Genomic DNA, 16,686 nt, shown 5'->3' on the forward strand with positions numbered 1-16,686 from the left:
CACCGTACTGCACGTCTGTAACGTCTGCACAACATAAAGGTCAAACTACTTACCGAGCATTTAGTCCATACGATACGAATATATCGGGAACGAGATCAATCTTCCACTCGAGATGCCTAATCTGGCTCTACTGATATTCCTCGTGGTCCTGTTGACCCAAATCGTCTCATGGGTCGGTCAAATCGTGCTGCAAGAACTCGTAAGTCCACTTTGTGACATATCATCGTCTCCGAACAGATTATTGGAACAATAAAAGAAACCGCAGCTGCTACACATGATCCTGTGAACCTTGACTGCACTATAATGTGCTGTGCTGATGTACTGTGTGTTTCACTGCAATTCCAGGCTTTCACGATATATTCCAAAATATTCCTAACGAGATCCGCGAACGAACAGTCTAAATTGCGCAAACAAGTATTAAAGGACAAAGCCGAGCTCGGGGCAACTTCATCTCAAGACGAATTCGCAAAATGGGCCAAGATCAGGCGGAGGCTAGATAAAGGTTTAGCTGATCTCGAGAAATTGAGTGAGTCAGTCAATTTGATGCGTTTTCAGTATTCTTCCTTTCCCGTAATCTACATCGCTTCATATTTCCTTCTTCTTCTTCTTCTGTCTTACTCCTCACTCCGTACTGATGTCTTGACACCTGGTAGACACTCAAATGACTTCATCCAAAGGCTCATTCACCACGAAATTCAAGACTTTTTTATGGGTAATCACGTCAGGATCCAAATTAGTCTTAGTGTGGTGGTTCAGGAAGAAGCCCGTATTCTGGTTACCTGAAGGATGGGTGCCGTACCCTATAGCGTGGTTGATCAGCTTCCCAAGTGCTCCTATAGGTGGGTTGTTTCTTGTCTTGTTTCTACCCACCTACAGCCTCCAAGTTGTAAGCGATAAGCTGAGTCCATGATAACCAAATGGGAATTTCGCAGGCTCCGTGTCGTCCGGCGCATGGTCCACAATATGTACGAGAGTCTTAGTCTCTCTCGAAGAAATCGTGAAAGCTTTACTTGCACCTTCTATACCAGGTAAGCTGGTCATTTCCCACCCGGTTGTTTAGCCAGCTGAGTAATTTTGGTATCTGATTGTATCTGATGCAGCTGAACCTATACCGACCGCACCGTTCCCCACGGCGAACGAGAAGCAAGGAGCGAAGATCGAGCCCATAACGCTAGAGCACGAGAAGCTAGATTAGACCGTTGGGAGCGAGTTACCGCTTACGGGCACGGGTACGGGTATTATAGTGAATAATGAATAGAAATGCATACGAATCGACATTATTGCACGCTTCACACTGACTCGCTTTGTTCATCAATGATCAATGAATGCGGCACAAGGTGATGGTGGAATTGCCAGCGTTCACTATGCATGTATGTATGTATTACTTTCTGAGCTCTAGTTCCCCGATATGAGGAGTTTTCCTAGTTCACGATCGATAAATTGGTTGCCTAATTTTTGATTGATTGATTGATTGAATGATTTTTTGCTTCCTGCAAATCGAATGACTTATATCCGCGCTTTCTTCGATAATGGTTCGCTGGCTGTTTCACCTTTCCTCTTGACTGCTTGTCCGTCTTCGTCAATTTGCATCGAAGGTTCATCTTCGCTCGCTGCCCTAAAGATAGACAAAGAAGAGCTTCAACTTGTGTTCTCACTTGCCATGACTCTTTCCCATCACATCACTTATCGCTGACTGAAACGCAGGTGGGCGGGCGGGCGGCCGGAACTAGTGGGGTATCGTGAAACACTTCTTGATTGAGTGATTGAAAAGAGAAGAAGAGAAGAGAAGAATAACAATCCATCCGACATGTATATTTGTCTATATCTATCTACCTTTTTACTCTATGTCTATCGCGGCCGCTACCGCTCTACCCTGGGACACTACCTTCACCGACATGACATCTATTGATCTATATTGGACTCCTAGCCAAAGCCAAAGCCAGAGAGCCAGAGCTAAGGGACACTGACTTACTGCTTCTCAAAGTATTTAGCTTTGTTGGAAGTATCGATCGTGTCTTTGCCCTCCTCCCAGCCGGCAGGGCAGACTTCACCGTGTTCGTCGGTGAATTGGAACGCCTTGATCAATCGGATCGACTCTTCGACGGATCGGCCAACGGGCAGATCGTGCACGTGCATAGCTCGGAGAGTACCCTTAGGGTCGATGAAGAAGGTACCTCGGAGAGCGATACCTTCCTCGGGAAGGAGGACACCGTAAGCCTTAGCAGCGGCGTGGTTTCGGTCGGCGAGCTGTTCATGGCGAAAGATTCGGTATCAGCATAAGATTGGTGTTGGTGGGACGCATGATCGTCCGTCGGAATAGTAATGTGGAGTAATCCAATGATGAGAGAGCGCAAAAATAAATGAAGGATAGGATCAAGATTGGACTAGAACAGGACTCACCAAGGTCAACTTGAGATCGGGACCAAGACCACCCTCCTTTCTGTTAGTTTGGGACCAGGCAAGGTGGGTGAACTCGGAATCGGTGGAGACACCGATGACCTCGGCGCCGATAGCGGCGAACTGAGGAAGGGCAGCGTTGAAAGCGAGGATCTCAGTTGGGCAGACGACTGCTCAAATATAGCGCAAAGTGGATCAGCTCAATTCCTGTCCAGCTATTCCAGTTCTGGCAGACCGAGGTGTGATATTGTGAGGGGCGAAGGTTTCATGATAGCGTTGAGGAGGTAGATCAGAGCAGACCAGGTCGGAATGCGACTTACAGGTGAAGTCCATAGGGTAGAAGACAAGGACGGTCCTGAGTACACATCAACATGATGAGATCGCTTGGTCAGCATATCATCCTCACTCGGGTGAGCTTGAGACTCACCATTTTCCCTTGAAATCAGCCAACTTGATCTCCTCGAAAGAACCCTCCTTGACGGCGGTTCCAGCGAATTCACTGCGATCATACAATACAAGACATAATCAGCCAAGCGTACTATCGCACTATCACTAGATTTTGCTGTGGGTCGAGATGGCAAAATTCGGCCGAGTCGATCCGAGCTGCGAGCCGACAATTACAGGCTTCGTGAGGATGACATTGAGGTAGTGAATGCTGCTTACGGAGCTGGCTTTTGGATTTGAGGTAATGGGTAAGCAGACATCTTGGCTATTTTCTTTTGTGTTGTTGTCAGAAAGAGAGAGAGAAAGAAGAAAGAAAGAAAGACGATACAAGAAGAGAAAAGTAAAGTGAATGGACGGTGTTCAAACTGGGTCGGGGAATGGAAAGTCCTCGAATTCTGCAGATATCAATTGAGGATAAATTCCAATCGCGTAATTGCTGCTAAAATCCCAGGCTCACATTCCGAACAATCGGGGCTGCCCGGCTCTTTCTTTTTCGCCCTCCTTCTTCACCGTCCCACCGTAACGTACTCAGCTCATATCATGTCATGTCATGCATTTTCCCTGAGCTGAGTCAACCCATAGCATATTCATCAGATAAAAAACACCCGACCACCCCACCGTACGCCGTGCTATATACCTTCGCCGTATGAGCGCATGAGCGAGCAAGAATTGAGATCAGCCACTCCTGGTCCACCGACATGAGATGAAATCAATTTCCAATCGGATTCCATGATTGGTCAATTACGCGACGCTTATCGCAGTCTACTTGCCTGTATTCTTTTATCATTAGTCGACAGGAAGATCAGCAGGACAGTCATCTTATAGACGGTAAACCAAGCTTGCGCATATGTATGCATGCAGCATGGACAGAAAGGAAGAGCTTTATGATTCATACAGACATACAAACATACAAAGTATCTCCATACAGAAGATCACAAGTCCCGGAAATACGATTCCGCATGCACGGCAATCAAACTACATTTTCCAATATTGATGTTCCCAATAATGGCATTTTCGCTTTCTTACCAGATGTATCAACCATGTTGTTCTTGCCTCGAGGGATATACCTAGGTAAAGGCAAAGGCAGAGTAGCTTGTGAGATTTGATTTCTTGAATGCGCTTTTTGAAGATATTGTAAGCCTTTCAATATCTCCATCTGGATTTGTTGGAATGGAGCATCGTGTATCTCAGCGGTCAACGAAGCTATATAAGCATATTCTGCAAGTTCAAGTTCATACAAAAACCACCGGCAAGAAGAAGGATATTATCAGCTTGAGGAATGTTTCTGAGCGACACTCAGACGAAGAAGAGCATGTTTTTGGGAGAAAGGAAAGATAAGAAGACATACGATTATTGACTAATGTCCGACGATCACCCGACTCGAAGTTCAACCCAAACTCTAACTTGGCATCGATGTCCTTGTCCTTGTCCGACGTAGCTTGCACCTTATTGAGTATTTCATCCAGCGCAGCTTTGAACCGCCTTTTACACCTATTACGCTCTATTGCCAATTTACTGACCGCGTTCTTGCTTGACAAAACCGTAAAATATATGCAACGATTGTCCATCTTCCATCGCTCGTTCTCCTGCATGGGGTACGGGGCGACCTTCCGAGGTGGGAGTCTCGAGAATGGGATACAGCGGAGATTGAATAAGGGTGATCTGAAAACCGGGAGTTTTGTCGAAAATATCGAAGGGAGTGAAGTCTCGAGGTCGAAGCCTATTATATGTATCTACATTGCATGCGCATGGTCTCGTGGGCGATCATGGACCTTCACAACTTGCAGCGTGCAGCGTCGACTCGACTGAGAGGGGGAACAGGAGCGGTAAGAGTTGACTTACCCGTTGATCAGGTGTACTGTTTCCACCGAGCGAATTGCCAGGATAAGTCCCCGTTCTACTTGATGCAGGCACACCTTTTGCCCTCGAAAGTCTTAGTTTTGAGCTCGCATCTGTGGTACCGCCCGTATTCCTCGGCCGCCGCTGGATATGCTGCCTCACTTCTGAACGTAAGGCAGACTGACCAAAGTTGTCCGTTCCCCGCCGATCTGTATTCATCTGAGTCGCATGAACACGTTGATCGAGATGATCATTATGATGGCTCGTTGAAGGATCCAGCGGTATACTCTTCCTCCTTGATGGTCTCTTCATCGTTGTACCGGTACCTCCTGAAGACTCCCCTTGCTTGACTGGAAGCGCAAGAATCCGACAGGTCGAGCAGAACGTCCTCACTGTCCTTGCGTCCCCGGTTAGCAAACAAATATCATATATCTCGGCCTTGGAACGCTTCGAACGTACCCGAGGGACGGGCGCCGGACGCAGCCGGTATATGTAGAGGTAGCAAGCTCATCTTCTTACTGAACATGAGGACTGAATTGCATATCCATTGAGATCAGACAGGATAGGTCATCCAAGGTGATGAATGTGGGACTGATAATCAGTGATTCTGAAAAGTGGAGGCAAAGATGCAAGGCCCAAGCGAAAAGGCGAAAAGGCCTGCGTCGCAGTCACACAGCACAATTACGCCCATCATGCATGCGACGTGCATTGCGCTTTATATGCTGATGTACATATTCATACATGATCTTATCCGTGCAGATTGTCCATGTGAGATAGTGTCCATAAATTACCCAAATCCTAAAAGATCAGCCCATGTCACTTAGATTACCAGAACTGCGACCCATTAGATCCTGACCGACTCTATCGTCCCCTCACTTTAACTTGACCAGAGCACAACGAAGCCCTAGCTACCCGCCCTTCCACTTTTACAGTCATACAACCTTCTTGCGACGTCACTCAATGAGGCGGTAATGGCAGACCCCTGCCCTGCCCTGGTACTTGCATCTGGGCGTACATCGGACTACCTAACATCTGTTGTATTCCGCCAGGCGAAGGAGGTGCCGCTAACGAAGGAGCGTTCTTCTTGCCCTGTTCAAAGGCAAACCATCAAATCCCATCAGCATCTGTTTCCCCATGCTCTCTTTTCAGTCTTTTGAGCCTGCTTGCAGCTCGTCGAACGGATCATGGGGAAATGAAGCAAACAGAAATCAGGATCATCAAGACTCACTTTACCGCCGTGTTTAGCCATCAAAGCGAATAAATCGCTAATTTGCTGTTCCAACACTTTTTTCTCTTCTCTCATCTGGCCCAATTCAGCCATTGAGCGATTCACCTCTGTCGAAAGCAATTTCTTGAACTCCTCAACGTGCACTACAATGATCCAAAGCGTTAGTATATGCTTTTCACGACTTCGTGCTTCATCGAGGTGGGACGGAAGCAATATCATCAGAACTATATCTGACACTCACTGGACACGTTGACGGATGTTGCCTGTTGCATAGCTTCGATGAATCGCATTCTCTCGCCCCGTATCTCGGCGGTAAGGTCTGTTATCATCAAATGAATCAGCTCGACGTCAAGTGACCCTTCTTTTTGCATGGTTTCCATCTCACCAGTGGCGACAGCCCTTAACAACATCTCATTATCGTGTCGTTGTCTGTCTAAAATACTGACGACTTGTTCTACAGCTATGCACATCATGTAATCAGCTCCGGACCCTGAACGACGAATCAAAAATAACCTCGATTCTGAACTCGGACCCGGACCTAGCAATCTAGCAATTGGCTGGTATTGGATTCCAGGCTCAGATCGAAGATCAACGATACTGTACTGACTATTCTGTTGCCCAGACGCCCTCTCACGTTCTTCGCCCATCATACCCAATAACGCATCCAGACGCTGTCCTACTGCGCCTTCAGAATCGTTCCGGCGCTTTTGTTCCGACATCATACTATGTAAATCCGCTACTAAATCAGGTAATCCAGGTTGTCCACCCCCTCCGCCACCGGCTTGGCTCGTATGATCACCGTTCGAAGAAGAGTTTCCGTCCGCAGAAGAACCGACTAAGATATTCAGTCTTTTCGAGAGGGTCGATAGCTCCCCAGAAGAATTCACCACGAATTTCTCCAGCCATCCATTCAGTTCGTTCAGATCTATCAAATCAAAATCATCAGAGCAGACCAAATCAGTCACACGATTACGCCAGCATATGCAGGCGCAGGGGTTTAGGACCACTCACACCTTGCGATATCAGTAGTTTGCTGAGTCTGTAATGTCCTAGCCTCCTTGAGCTCGGTTACCAAGCTCAAGACTTGTCCAACTTGGTCAGTAATTGCTTCAGGTAAATTACCGCTATCGCCCCCTCCGACCTTCTGAACAGGTGCATCGGCATTATCCCTGTCGTCTTTCTTGCTCAGGCTGAGGACTGATGGAGATCGGATATCGTTTGGAGGGGTCAAGCTGGAGCCGGTCTCCACTTTGGGCGAAGAGGGCGCAGAGATATTATGCAGGACTTGTAATCCTACTAATCTGGGAGAATTCTTCGACGATCCGCCAGTCTATCAAGCCAAGACATTTCCTTATCAATCAGCTCAAAATTCCAAACGGCGATAAGTTGTTCGTTTGTGAGGAGAAGAGACAGAACTCACCAGATCAGCCATGATCTGAGCTACTTCTTGACCGGCAGATTTCTCTTCTTCGCTCGGGGAAGCCACCAACGTGTCCCTTGTCACACTCGCAGTCGCAGAAGTTACCTTTCCCGGAAGATCTCCCACGATCTCTCCTATCTCAGCAGAGAACGGTGCTCCAGCCACAATCCCTCGAGATCCGGTAGAAGGCCGTTGGGATAGAACCTGTTCGCACAGGGAAGCTATCTTATCCAATTTATCATTGACCTCGTTCATCCTGATATCACCCTCGACGTCCGGTAGACCCTTGTTGGCCAAATTCGAAAGTTGAAGGGTATTTTCGATGTTCTTTATATCCAATCCCAACGAGTCTAGTTTATCATCCAATCTTCGAGGTAAGATAACCTCTTTATCTTCGAGCTGTTTAGAATGCCTCACTAAACCATTGAGGGAAGTTATAATCTCCTTCAAGCCATATTCCACCCCTGTCACCTGTTTCGAGAGGTCGACGTGTTCGTTCGAATGACTGTCCAATCTGGATATGACTGACGGATCTAGGAGACTAGTCAGGGTAGTGACGTGCGTCATACTGCTCGCAGGTCGAGTCTCGGGTGTCAGCATTTCGGTGGAAGGTCGAGTCCCAGTCGACGAAGTGGTCGATGCTCCAGATTTGATAGTTGCCAATCCAGCCGAACGCTCGGCGAGCATAGTCACACCCCCAACGGCAGGTTTAGGGAAAGTCACATGGCTGATATGTGTCAAAGCTGGCTTTGCTAGGAAGATCGCCGTTGCATTCTCGTCTTCATCTTGCTCTTGCCCTGCAGGCCTGCTATTGGATGTTGTGGTGGAAGATTCCTCCAAGATCGGTTGATCGATCATCATTCCATATCTCTTGGATAGCTTGTCATCAGACATCACGACGGTCGAAGCGGGCCGACGTACTTGACTTGCTGATCGTGAGGGATTCAGATCGTTTGGATCAAAGGATAAGACCGTTTCAGAGGGTTTGCGGTACCCTGTCCACGTCATATCGGTTTCCGGATCTGGATCTGGGCGAGTGTAAGCTAGATGGATTGATTTGAAGGTGTCCTCCGTGCTTGTGCCGGTAGACTTGTTTGAACTTGTCCTGGAAAAGGAAGGTTGAGATTGATTGGATTGACTATGCCCGTGATTGGACCATGCTCTAATCCGTTCTGACATCTCCGTACTCTGCCTCGAAGGTGACCGAGGTTGAACTTGAACCTGAGCTTGACCTTGACCTTGATTAGGAGGAAAGAGCATTGTTCTGGGTCTTTCGAGTGTCAAATCTGGATCTGGACCCAGATCGAACATCCGCTGAACACTATCTCGGAGTCCAGCGGTATTCGCATCGGCTTTCTTCTCAGGTAGGGGCCCAGCCTGACTTTGATCTTGAGGCGTAACACGTATTGGATTGGGAAGTTCTATATCGCTTGAAGGCATACCCAGAGCACTTCCAGCTACCCAAGTATCCCCGACTTTCTGTACGGGAGGCGCGGATGATCCGCTGCCTGATCCAGACGAACGCGTCTCGAGAGCCCTCAAACGAGCGTGAAAATCTGTCTGGCCGCCTCTTCCGTTCAGACTGGAGAATGGAGATGGTGGATTTTGTGAAGAACCTGGTAGAGGAGGTAAGCTGCCGTTGGGCCGACCTGAGAGGGTGGTCGATGGGATTGATGGGGAAGGGGGCGGCAGAGCGGCTGGTAAAGTCGATTTACAAGCCAATAGCACGTCCCTAGACCGTCAACAAGACCATCGTCAGCTGTCCATCAATATGGCTCATTTCGTCCCTTCCCGAGCTAGTCGAGAGCGGTCAAAGGATCTAACCGACTTACCAAATTGCACTGACCCAGCCTAATCTACCGGCAACCCCCTCGACTCCGATATACCGTTTTGAGCCATCACTCCATACCATCTCCAAGACTTCCGTGCCCACGCCTTCAGGTACCGGCGGGATCCCTCGACCTTTCACCTCGTCTCGCCTGAGACTACGCACTTCCACACAATCTTTCATAGCCATCTCCACGTCAGGCGAAACTCCACTGTCCGGCTGCGGGATCTGGCTGAAGGGGACGGCTGGCGCAGATTGCGAAGGGTTCGTGCCGGAAAGGACCCTTCGAGGAGTCGAATGCCCGGAAGATGGGCCTGGGAAGATCGGACAATACGTTATATACATGGTCGTTGGCGTCAGTGTGGCCCAAGAGGAGAGCCACGATCCCCATGCTGACACCGATGAGCATGGTGTGGGTATCAGGTACATCGCTGCTGATGTCCGTACCACCTATTGCCTTCTTATATCAGCGCTAACTTTCCTGCACGAACTTTGGGGTAAGTCCATTGGAAAAAAACGTACATTTGGATCAGAAGAAGTTTTGGTTGATATCCCCATTTCTTCTGCTCCCATTCTATCGCTAAATACAATACCGCCCGGTAAACCGTTTGTTCCTAATCTCTCTTCCGTGGTGAACCCATTATCTTCCCAGCCGAAGGATTCAGATCTGCCAAAGGTTTTTTCTTTGTTTTTGCCTTTAGCTTTCCTACCTATAGCCTGAATCCCTCCTCCGAATTTGTTCAGCATATCCTTCAGCGGAGACCTTCCACCATTTCTTTTCCTCTTCTCACCACTTGGACTGGGCGACAAAGAGTATGACGATGCTGAAGGAGAGAGCGTAGCTGCTCGCTTTCGATTTGGCTGTGTCGGCGTACGCAAATGCTGGTTTTGTAGAGGTGATGGTGCATAGGCTGATTTAGAGGAAGAAGGAAGATGGCTGGGTCCAGAGTCATTTGAATGATAGTGATAGGAATTGGAAGAAGAGGGAATCGGGTTGGCCCTTGGGATCGGCAATGGTTTTTGATCCAAGTATTCCTTGCTCATCACTCTGGCTCCCATACCCATAGGTGCTGAAGTGGGTACACGATGCTGGACAGGTGTATTGGGCAAACTCTCCCATTGTTGAATCATGCGTTTCGCTGACCCACTGCCCCTATCTAGCTTTACGGGAGGCAACCTATCTGATGAGGACGACGGGACGCTCTCGTTCTCGAACTCGTATGTTCTTCTTTGCGTCGACAATTTTCCGCTTGGTGCAGTGGCAGGTACTGGTACCCTCCTCTTCTGCGGTGGTGTAGAGATGTCAGACGAGACTTTCCTATTGATTCTCAATGGGGACGTGGACCTCGTGCGACCCATATCGAACGGCTGAGGCAACGGTCTACCCCTTGGCACATTTGACGAAGAGGAGTAGTTCGTCGAGGCTTGCTGTTGTTCAAATTGGCTCGCCCTATCTCTAACGCTAGGTCGCTTGGAAAGGTCCATACCGATCCTCCTTGGCCTTTCATCCGCATAGCTGTCATCCATTTCCATAGCGGTCTCCGTCTCCGTCGTCTCCTCCACGATGTCCAATGTCGGCTCTAATTTGTGTTGTTTCTCCTGTCCGGGACTTCCTAAAACCGGTTCTGTAACGGCTGTGAGAGTTGTCGCGTTCGATCGAAAATCTGAATTGAACGATGTGGAAGATACTATAATTGTCGATGTCGGGTGTGTTGAATAAGCTGGTCTAGTTGTCGAGGTCGAAACCGACATCATTCCTCGGATTGGTGGTTTGTTGATCGGTAGATTGCCGGAGATTGGTGTTGATCTTAGACAACCAAGCTATGTCTCATATTTGTCCTTCGTTCCCAGGAATTGGTCGATCGCTTTCAAATTCCAAGTTAGCAATGTCTAACGTAGAACACGCAACATGAAGCAGTGATGATGCATGCGACTTCATGTTGACGCTATGCTATGCTATTGATCACCACGTGAAACAGCTTCGGAATGTCGAAAATAAGGGGAGGTCCAGAAAATTCGGGCGTCCTGTCGGATAGGACAAAATCGACCAGCCACTCACTCGACACACGGCCTAGACTCATGTAACAAGAGAGATCTGCGCGTTCCTCTCAGGTCCGTGCTATGCATATAGAGGACGCTCGTCGGCAACATGAACGGTCTGACATCATCCGGGATCAGACTTTGCGGCAGTCAGCTCTAATTCGAGATGTTCATGCTAAGCTCGGGCATTGATGGACTGGACATCAAGCAGAAAATCATGCGCGTCGATTTGTTTATCGGGAGAAGTACAAGCAGTAACGCGCAGCGGGAATGTCCGTTTCGCATATGCCCGATGACGTTATCTTCAGTGCTAGCTGTAGCCGCATGGTCGAATTCACATCGCCCACCCGTAGATAAGCAGGACGATTGATATATAAGCTGCCATTTCGACCCTCTTTCTGCTTTTTCTCCAGTACCGACCTGCTCCAGACTGCGAAATGGTACTACAAGACGAGAAAACACTGCTTCCTTCCTCTTCTGTCCCAGAAGAGAGCAGGACGGCCCAGCCTGCTCCCAGCTGGTTCAGCAAGAATCGGAAATCCGTCGTAATGATTTTCGGTCTATTCTTGGTTTTACAGCACTTTATCGTCTCGCCTTATCTGCTAGATCTGTGGGAGGATGCTACCTACTCTTCGAACAGTCATAGAAAGTCAAGCTGCCAGCAAGCTGAAGCCATTTATCCCAAGTCTTTCGATGTCTCTTCTGTCGTCGAAGGGCAAAAAGATCGACTGATCAATTGGCTCAGCGGAGCCGTCAAGATTCCCACGGAGGTCTTCGATGTGATGGGTGAGATTGGTGAAGACGATCGATGGGATGTCTTCTACAAGTTCGCGGATTGTAAGTCAACAAAAGGATGAGGAGGGGATGAAGGGGGTGAGGTCTGAGAGAAGCGATGATCACGGCTGTGTCGGATGGCTGATAACAGATTGTTTGGCTGGGACAGATCTCGAAACGTCTTATCCGCTTGTGTAAGCCCGAGTGACCCGGTACGGTGCTGTTTTGCGCTCGGATGCTGATATTCCGCTGTCGATATAGTCATCAACACTTGAAACGAACTAGAGTTGTCACTCATGCGCTTGTTTTCGAATGGGAAGGCTCTGACCCATCGCTCAAACCCCTGCTGCTGACAGGACATCAAGGTCGGTCATTGTATCTTTCGTTCCCAGGCGAGCTCAAAGCTTACGGAACAATCACGCAGATGTCGTTCCCGTTCTTCCCGCTACAAGAGGATTATGGTCTCATGATCCCTTTGGCGGAGAGTACGATGGCGAATTGATTTGGGGTCGAGGAGCAAGCGATGACAAATCAGGTGTTATCGGGTCCTTGTAAGCGCCGATCTCTGCTTTGCGACTGGAGATCCGCCTGGGCATATACTCACACCCTGCTCTTAGGTCGGCTATCGAACTTCTGCTAGAATCTGGCAAATTCACTCCGGCTAGAAGTGTTATTTTAGCTTTCGGTATCGATGAGGAAGCAGGCGGCAAGGTGGTTCGTGTTCTGTTAGTGCTTCGGCTCGTCAAGGGGTTTCGCTCATAGATGGCAAACATAGGGCGCCTACCACCTTGGTCAGTGGATCGAGGAAAAATATGGTCAAGACTCGATCTCTATCTTGGTTGATGAAGGTAATGGCCTGTCGGACGCATGGGGCCAGGTAAGATGTGCTGCATTTGCAGAGACTCGATCTTTTTGGCTGATCAAGGTGTGCTTAGCTCTTCGCTGCTCCTGCTGTCGGCGAGAAGGGTTACATGGACCTTGATCTACGAGTTGAGACCCTCGGAGGGCATAGCTCCGTTCCTCGTGCGTATAGTCACTCCGCCCTCAGGCAGCGAGATGATTGACAAATGGTCATAGCTCCTCACACTGGTATTGGCTACATCTCACTCCTCATTGCTGCTCTGGAGAAGCACCCTCATGTGCCGCACTTGAACGTGGAGTCGCCCTTGGTCAACTTCATCGCTTGTGGGGCAGACTCTGCTCCCGATTTCCCTAGTCACCTCAGAAGATCTATCCAAAAGGTGGAAGACTCGCTGTCTTCCAGAAGTGGTAAGGTCGACAGAAAGGCTTTGAAAGAAGTCGAAGACTGGTGGCTCGAAGGAAGCTACCTCGACGGTACCTTGCCTCAAGGTACGGGTAGATCGATGGTCGGAACCACGCAAGCTGTAGACATCATAAACGGAGGGCTCAAAGTGAATGCTTTAGTAAGTGTCACCGCTCTCTCTGTTTGATGTCCCTTTGCCGAGACTGAACGATCCCCCTTAAGCCGGAGAGTGTTGTAGCCATTGTCAACCATCGCATCAGTCTTTCCTCATCCGTGGCTGAGCTTCAGCAACAACTTGTCGATGTCATCTCGCCAGTAGCCCACAAGCTCAATCTTCAAGTCGAAGCTTTCGGAAAGGATGTTCAGTACCATGGCTGTCATATGGGTGAAGACGTCTCTGGGCCACAAGCCGGAAAGGTCATCCTGAGTGTGGCTTTCAACTCTTCGTGGGTTTGAGGCGCAGTTCGTTCTTGTCACCTGGCATACTGTGCTTATGTGACTGACTTTCTGTAGGCTCGAGCCTGCTCCCGTGTCTCCATTCACTGTCGATAGTGCAGCGTGGAGGCTCCTTTCTGGAACGGTCAAGGGAGTTTACGCCACACGACCGGAGGCCAGTCTGAGCCCAGAGGACGCGGAGAAGACCATCATCATGGCACCCTCAATCTCCACTGGTGTAAGTCTGCTTTCTGTGGGATTTACCTTACGATCGCTGTGATCTTCACTAACGATGAGAGCAGAACACTGATACGAAACGGTACTGGAATCTCACCAAGAACATCTATCGATTTGCCTATCAGCAAGGCAAGAAATCCGGTTTCAATAATGTACATACTGTTGATGAGTATTTGGTGAGTGACCAAAATGTTCATGAGCTCCATTCACATCGGTCTCATATTGACATTATGCTCTGAACGGCATAGCCCGCCGATGTGCTTGTTGAGCAAGTCAGATGGTTCGCAAACTTCATCGTGAATGTGGACGAGAGCAGAGAGATCTAGAGGCTGGACTGCATCTTCGTCAGGCCCTTTTTGGATGCCGTTGAGCTCTTCGCTCAGACGTGCAGTAGCAGGCGAGCCCAAGTAGTCACAATAGATAGTACAGATGATGTCGATAACCTATCTCTGCAGAGAATGCAAGACACTAAAATGCCAGTGAGACACCATGACAGTGTAAGCGGCCCACGCCGCCTTTCTTCCGCCATGCCCTTCGCCTTCGTGACATCTGCGAAATCAGGTTGACCGAAGTATATGTACCGTTCATAGTTGTACCCAAGGCTGCGAGGAAATCCAGACATCAAATACGTCAAGACTGCCCCGAAAGAGAGTAAAGGCCACTCAAATGTCAGAATATCCTGATGTCGACGTGAAGTCGCTCAAGGTAGCTGAGCTCAAAGAAGAACTCACCAAAAGGGGCCTTGAGACAAAGGGTCTCAAGAAGGATGTGAGTACCCTTTCTATCGCGGGCTGTCAATCCATTTTCCATCACGACCTAGCTGATATCCGTGTCGACCTCCAGCTCGCCGACAGACTACAAGGATTCCAGGAATCTCGACATACAGATGAGCCCGCACGAGATGAAAACGAAGCTGATCAGGGGGGAAAGGGTGCTGAAGAAGGTGTTGGTGGAACAATGGTAGATGCTTATCCGGAGAATCCTGCAACTGAACATCACCCTACCCCTCCAGCCGAAGCGATCCAAGATGAGATAGCTACAGAACCAGCTGGATTAGATCAGGAGTTAGCGCAGGTGGTCACTCAGGAGGAATCAAAAGACACACAAGCGTCCACGCCTAGCCCTCCCAAGTCATTATCACCTGTACCTCGGGATGAGGAAGTGGAAGGGGTCGGACGAGACATGCTTGATGGGCTCCCTGAGGATGAACGGACGAAACATCATTCAACCCCTCCAGTCGATAAGGATGCGCTGGCAACCGAACCTAAAGCCCTAGATCCAGAAGTCGCCAAAGTAGTAGCTGCAGAAGAAAGTAAGGATGCTTTACCGCCAACTCCAAGCCCGCCAAAGCGTTTGTCACCTCTGCCTGTGGGCGAACACGAGAAAGATGCAGATATGGATGTGGATATGCAGATTGATGAAGAAAGTGACGAGGGAAACCAATTGGTCAAGCATGGCGAGTCGAGTAAGAAGCGCTCGAGGTCATCATCATCATCCACACGGGTTCAATCTAAAGCCTCCAAACCAAAGAGAGTGAAATACGACTTGCCGGAACAGCTTGCACACATTACAGAAACTCCCTCGAGCATTCTGTATATTAGAAACCTGAAGAGACCACTATTGCACTCGACACTCCACGAATACCTCGAGCCATCTTCGCGCCCTCAGGCTCATCTACCGAAAAGCAAGATGCCATTTGTCTCGGAAGAGTACGAGGGCGTGTGGCTCAGTGGAGTGAAGTCACATGCATACGCTACCTATGCTTCGGTGGAAGAAGCTGTGAAAGTAGCGGAGAAGGTGGAAAATCAGAAATGGCCTGAAGGCACCGGAGATGTACTGAAGGTCCACTTTATACCGGAGGAGTTGTTGCATGGGCTGATAGAGCAAGAAGAACGAGCATGGGGCAACGGTAGACAGAAATTAGATCTGAAGGTCTCTCAGTCAGAGGAAGGTGGAGAGTGGTCGTATGAATTGGTCGGTTCAGGTGGATTAGGAAGACTACCACCTCCGCCAAGATCCGGTCCAGCCAACATCCTTCCAGGCGAAAACGGGAGGGAAATCCCCAGCGGGCCAAGCGGGAGAGCGACCAATGGGGCACCTAGAGCTGTCCCACTTACAGGAGTGAACTCGATACAAGTCTCCCGAGACAATCAGCCTATGCCCAGAGGACCGGGGCTTAGTATGGGTATCAGAGGTCGAGCGAATCTTCCAGTCCCCCCTAGGGGAGATCGAAGGTATGACAGAGAAATCATGCGGAACGGGACTGGGGAAGGTCTAAGAGGGTGGTCCGATGAACGAGATAAAGAACGAAAGGCTAAAGAAATGCTCAGAATGAGACCTACGAGATATAGACCAAGACTTTTCTGGAAGAAAGGGCCCGGAGCTGTTGAAGGCCTATGAGACGGAAGACCGGATCAGTGGATCGAGCCTCAGCATCACAAGCTCAAGGACGGATATAAGTCAGATTAGCGGTCAATAACTATGGTGGACACCACATACCAGCCTAACATTTCGACAAATGACTGACATAGTTCGGGCTGCATATCAGCGGACCGACTACGATGTGGTGAAACAGCACTGGGAACGGAAGCGACTTGAGTCGTCATATGAGCGACAAAAGAAAGAAGACAGGCTCAGCGGTATCTCAGGTGGCAAGCCTACACGGTGAGGCATATCTTTGATGCTATAGACTTAATGCATTATCGATTGACCAGGCACTTTACGCCGCGGGAAATACAAATGTCCCCATAGCATGCTTTGATCAGCGAGTGCTCATCATT

At 49.1% G+C, this 16,686-nt stretch overlaps 6 protein-coding genes across 6 annotated transcripts; 3 read left to right on the forward strand and 3 right to left on the reverse strand.

Annotated features, from left to right (window-relative positions):
* Nucleotides 1–112: 112 nt before the first annotated feature.
* On the forward strand, nucleotides 113–1,195 carry I303_106114 (uncharacterized protein; the record flags this gene model as incomplete). Its single annotated transcript, XM_018409419.1, has 5 exons — nucleotides 113–199; nucleotides 346–526; nucleotides 654–839; nucleotides 933–1,028; nucleotides 1,101–1,195. The coding sequence occupies 5 exons, from the start codon at nucleotides 113–115 to the stop codon at nucleotides 1,193–1,195; spliced, it is 645 nt and encodes a 214-aa protein (XP_018261692.1).
* Nucleotides 1,196–1,968: 773 nt separating this feature from the next.
* I303_106115 (uncharacterized protein) lies at nucleotides 1,969–3,101 on the reverse strand (the record flags this gene model as incomplete). The annotated part of the gene is made up of 5 exons (XM_018409420.1): nucleotides 1,969–2,247; nucleotides 2,401–2,567; nucleotides 2,718–2,752; nucleotides 2,825–2,896; nucleotides 3,061–3,101. 5 exons carry the CDS (start codon nucleotides 3,099–3,101, stop codon nucleotides 1,969–1,971), a joined length of 594 nt encoding a protein of 197 aa, XP_018261693.1.
* A 710-nt stretch (nucleotides 3,102–3,811) lies between these two features.
* On the reverse strand, nucleotides 3,812–4,992 carry I303_106116 (uncharacterized protein; the record flags this gene model as incomplete). Its single annotated transcript, XM_018409421.1, has 3 exons — nucleotides 3,812–4,059; nucleotides 4,190–4,574; nucleotides 4,684–4,992. The coding sequence occupies 3 exons, from the start codon at nucleotides 4,990–4,992 to the stop codon at nucleotides 3,812–3,814; spliced, it is 942 nt and encodes a 313-aa protein (XP_018261694.1).
* A 645-nt stretch (nucleotides 4,993–5,637) lies between these two features.
* Nucleotides 5,638–10,908, reverse strand: I303_106117 (uncharacterized protein; the record flags this gene model as incomplete). The annotated part of the gene is made up of 9 exons (XM_018409422.1): nucleotides 5,638–5,769; nucleotides 5,909–6,051; nucleotides 6,150–6,227; nucleotides 6,294–6,368; nucleotides 6,516–6,833; nucleotides 6,920–7,238; nucleotides 7,329–9,060; nucleotides 9,161–9,606; nucleotides 9,679–10,908. 9 exons carry the CDS (start codon nucleotides 10,906–10,908, stop codon nucleotides 5,638–5,640), a joined length of 4,473 nt encoding a protein of 1,490 aa, XP_018261695.1.
* Nucleotides 10,909–11,633: 725 nt separating this feature from the next.
* Nucleotides 11,634–14,232, forward strand: I303_106118 (uncharacterized protein; the record flags this gene model as incomplete). Its single annotated transcript, XM_018409423.1, has 12 exons — nucleotides 11,634–12,033; nucleotides 12,140–12,164; nucleotides 12,232–12,335; nucleotides 12,395–12,521; nucleotides 12,588–12,684; nucleotides 12,746–12,847; nucleotides 12,906–12,993; nucleotides 13,048–13,394; nucleotides 13,457–13,680; nucleotides 13,748–13,907; nucleotides 13,972–14,082; nucleotides 14,155–14,232. 12 exons carry the CDS (start codon nucleotides 11,634–11,636, stop codon nucleotides 14,230–14,232), a joined length of 1,863 nt encoding a protein of 620 aa, XP_018261696.1.
* A 340-nt stretch (nucleotides 14,233–14,572) lies between these two features.
* Nucleotides 14,573–16,306, forward strand: I303_106119 (uncharacterized protein; the record flags this gene model as incomplete). Its single annotated transcript, XM_018409424.1, has 2 exons — nucleotides 14,573–14,674; nucleotides 14,750–16,306. The coding sequence occupies 2 exons, from the start codon at nucleotides 14,573–14,575 to the stop codon at nucleotides 16,304–16,306; spliced, it is 1,659 nt and encodes a 552-aa protein (XP_018261697.1).
* Between the last annotated feature and the right edge of the window lie 380 nt (nucleotides 16,307–16,686).

This window comes from Kwoniella dejecticola, chromosome 7 (assembly GCF_000512565.2).
Source record: "Kwoniella dejecticola CBS 10117 chromosome 7, complete sequence".
NCBI lineage: Eukaryota > Fungi > Basidiomycota > Tremellomycetes > Tremellales > Cryptococcaceae > Kwoniella > Kwoniella dejecticola.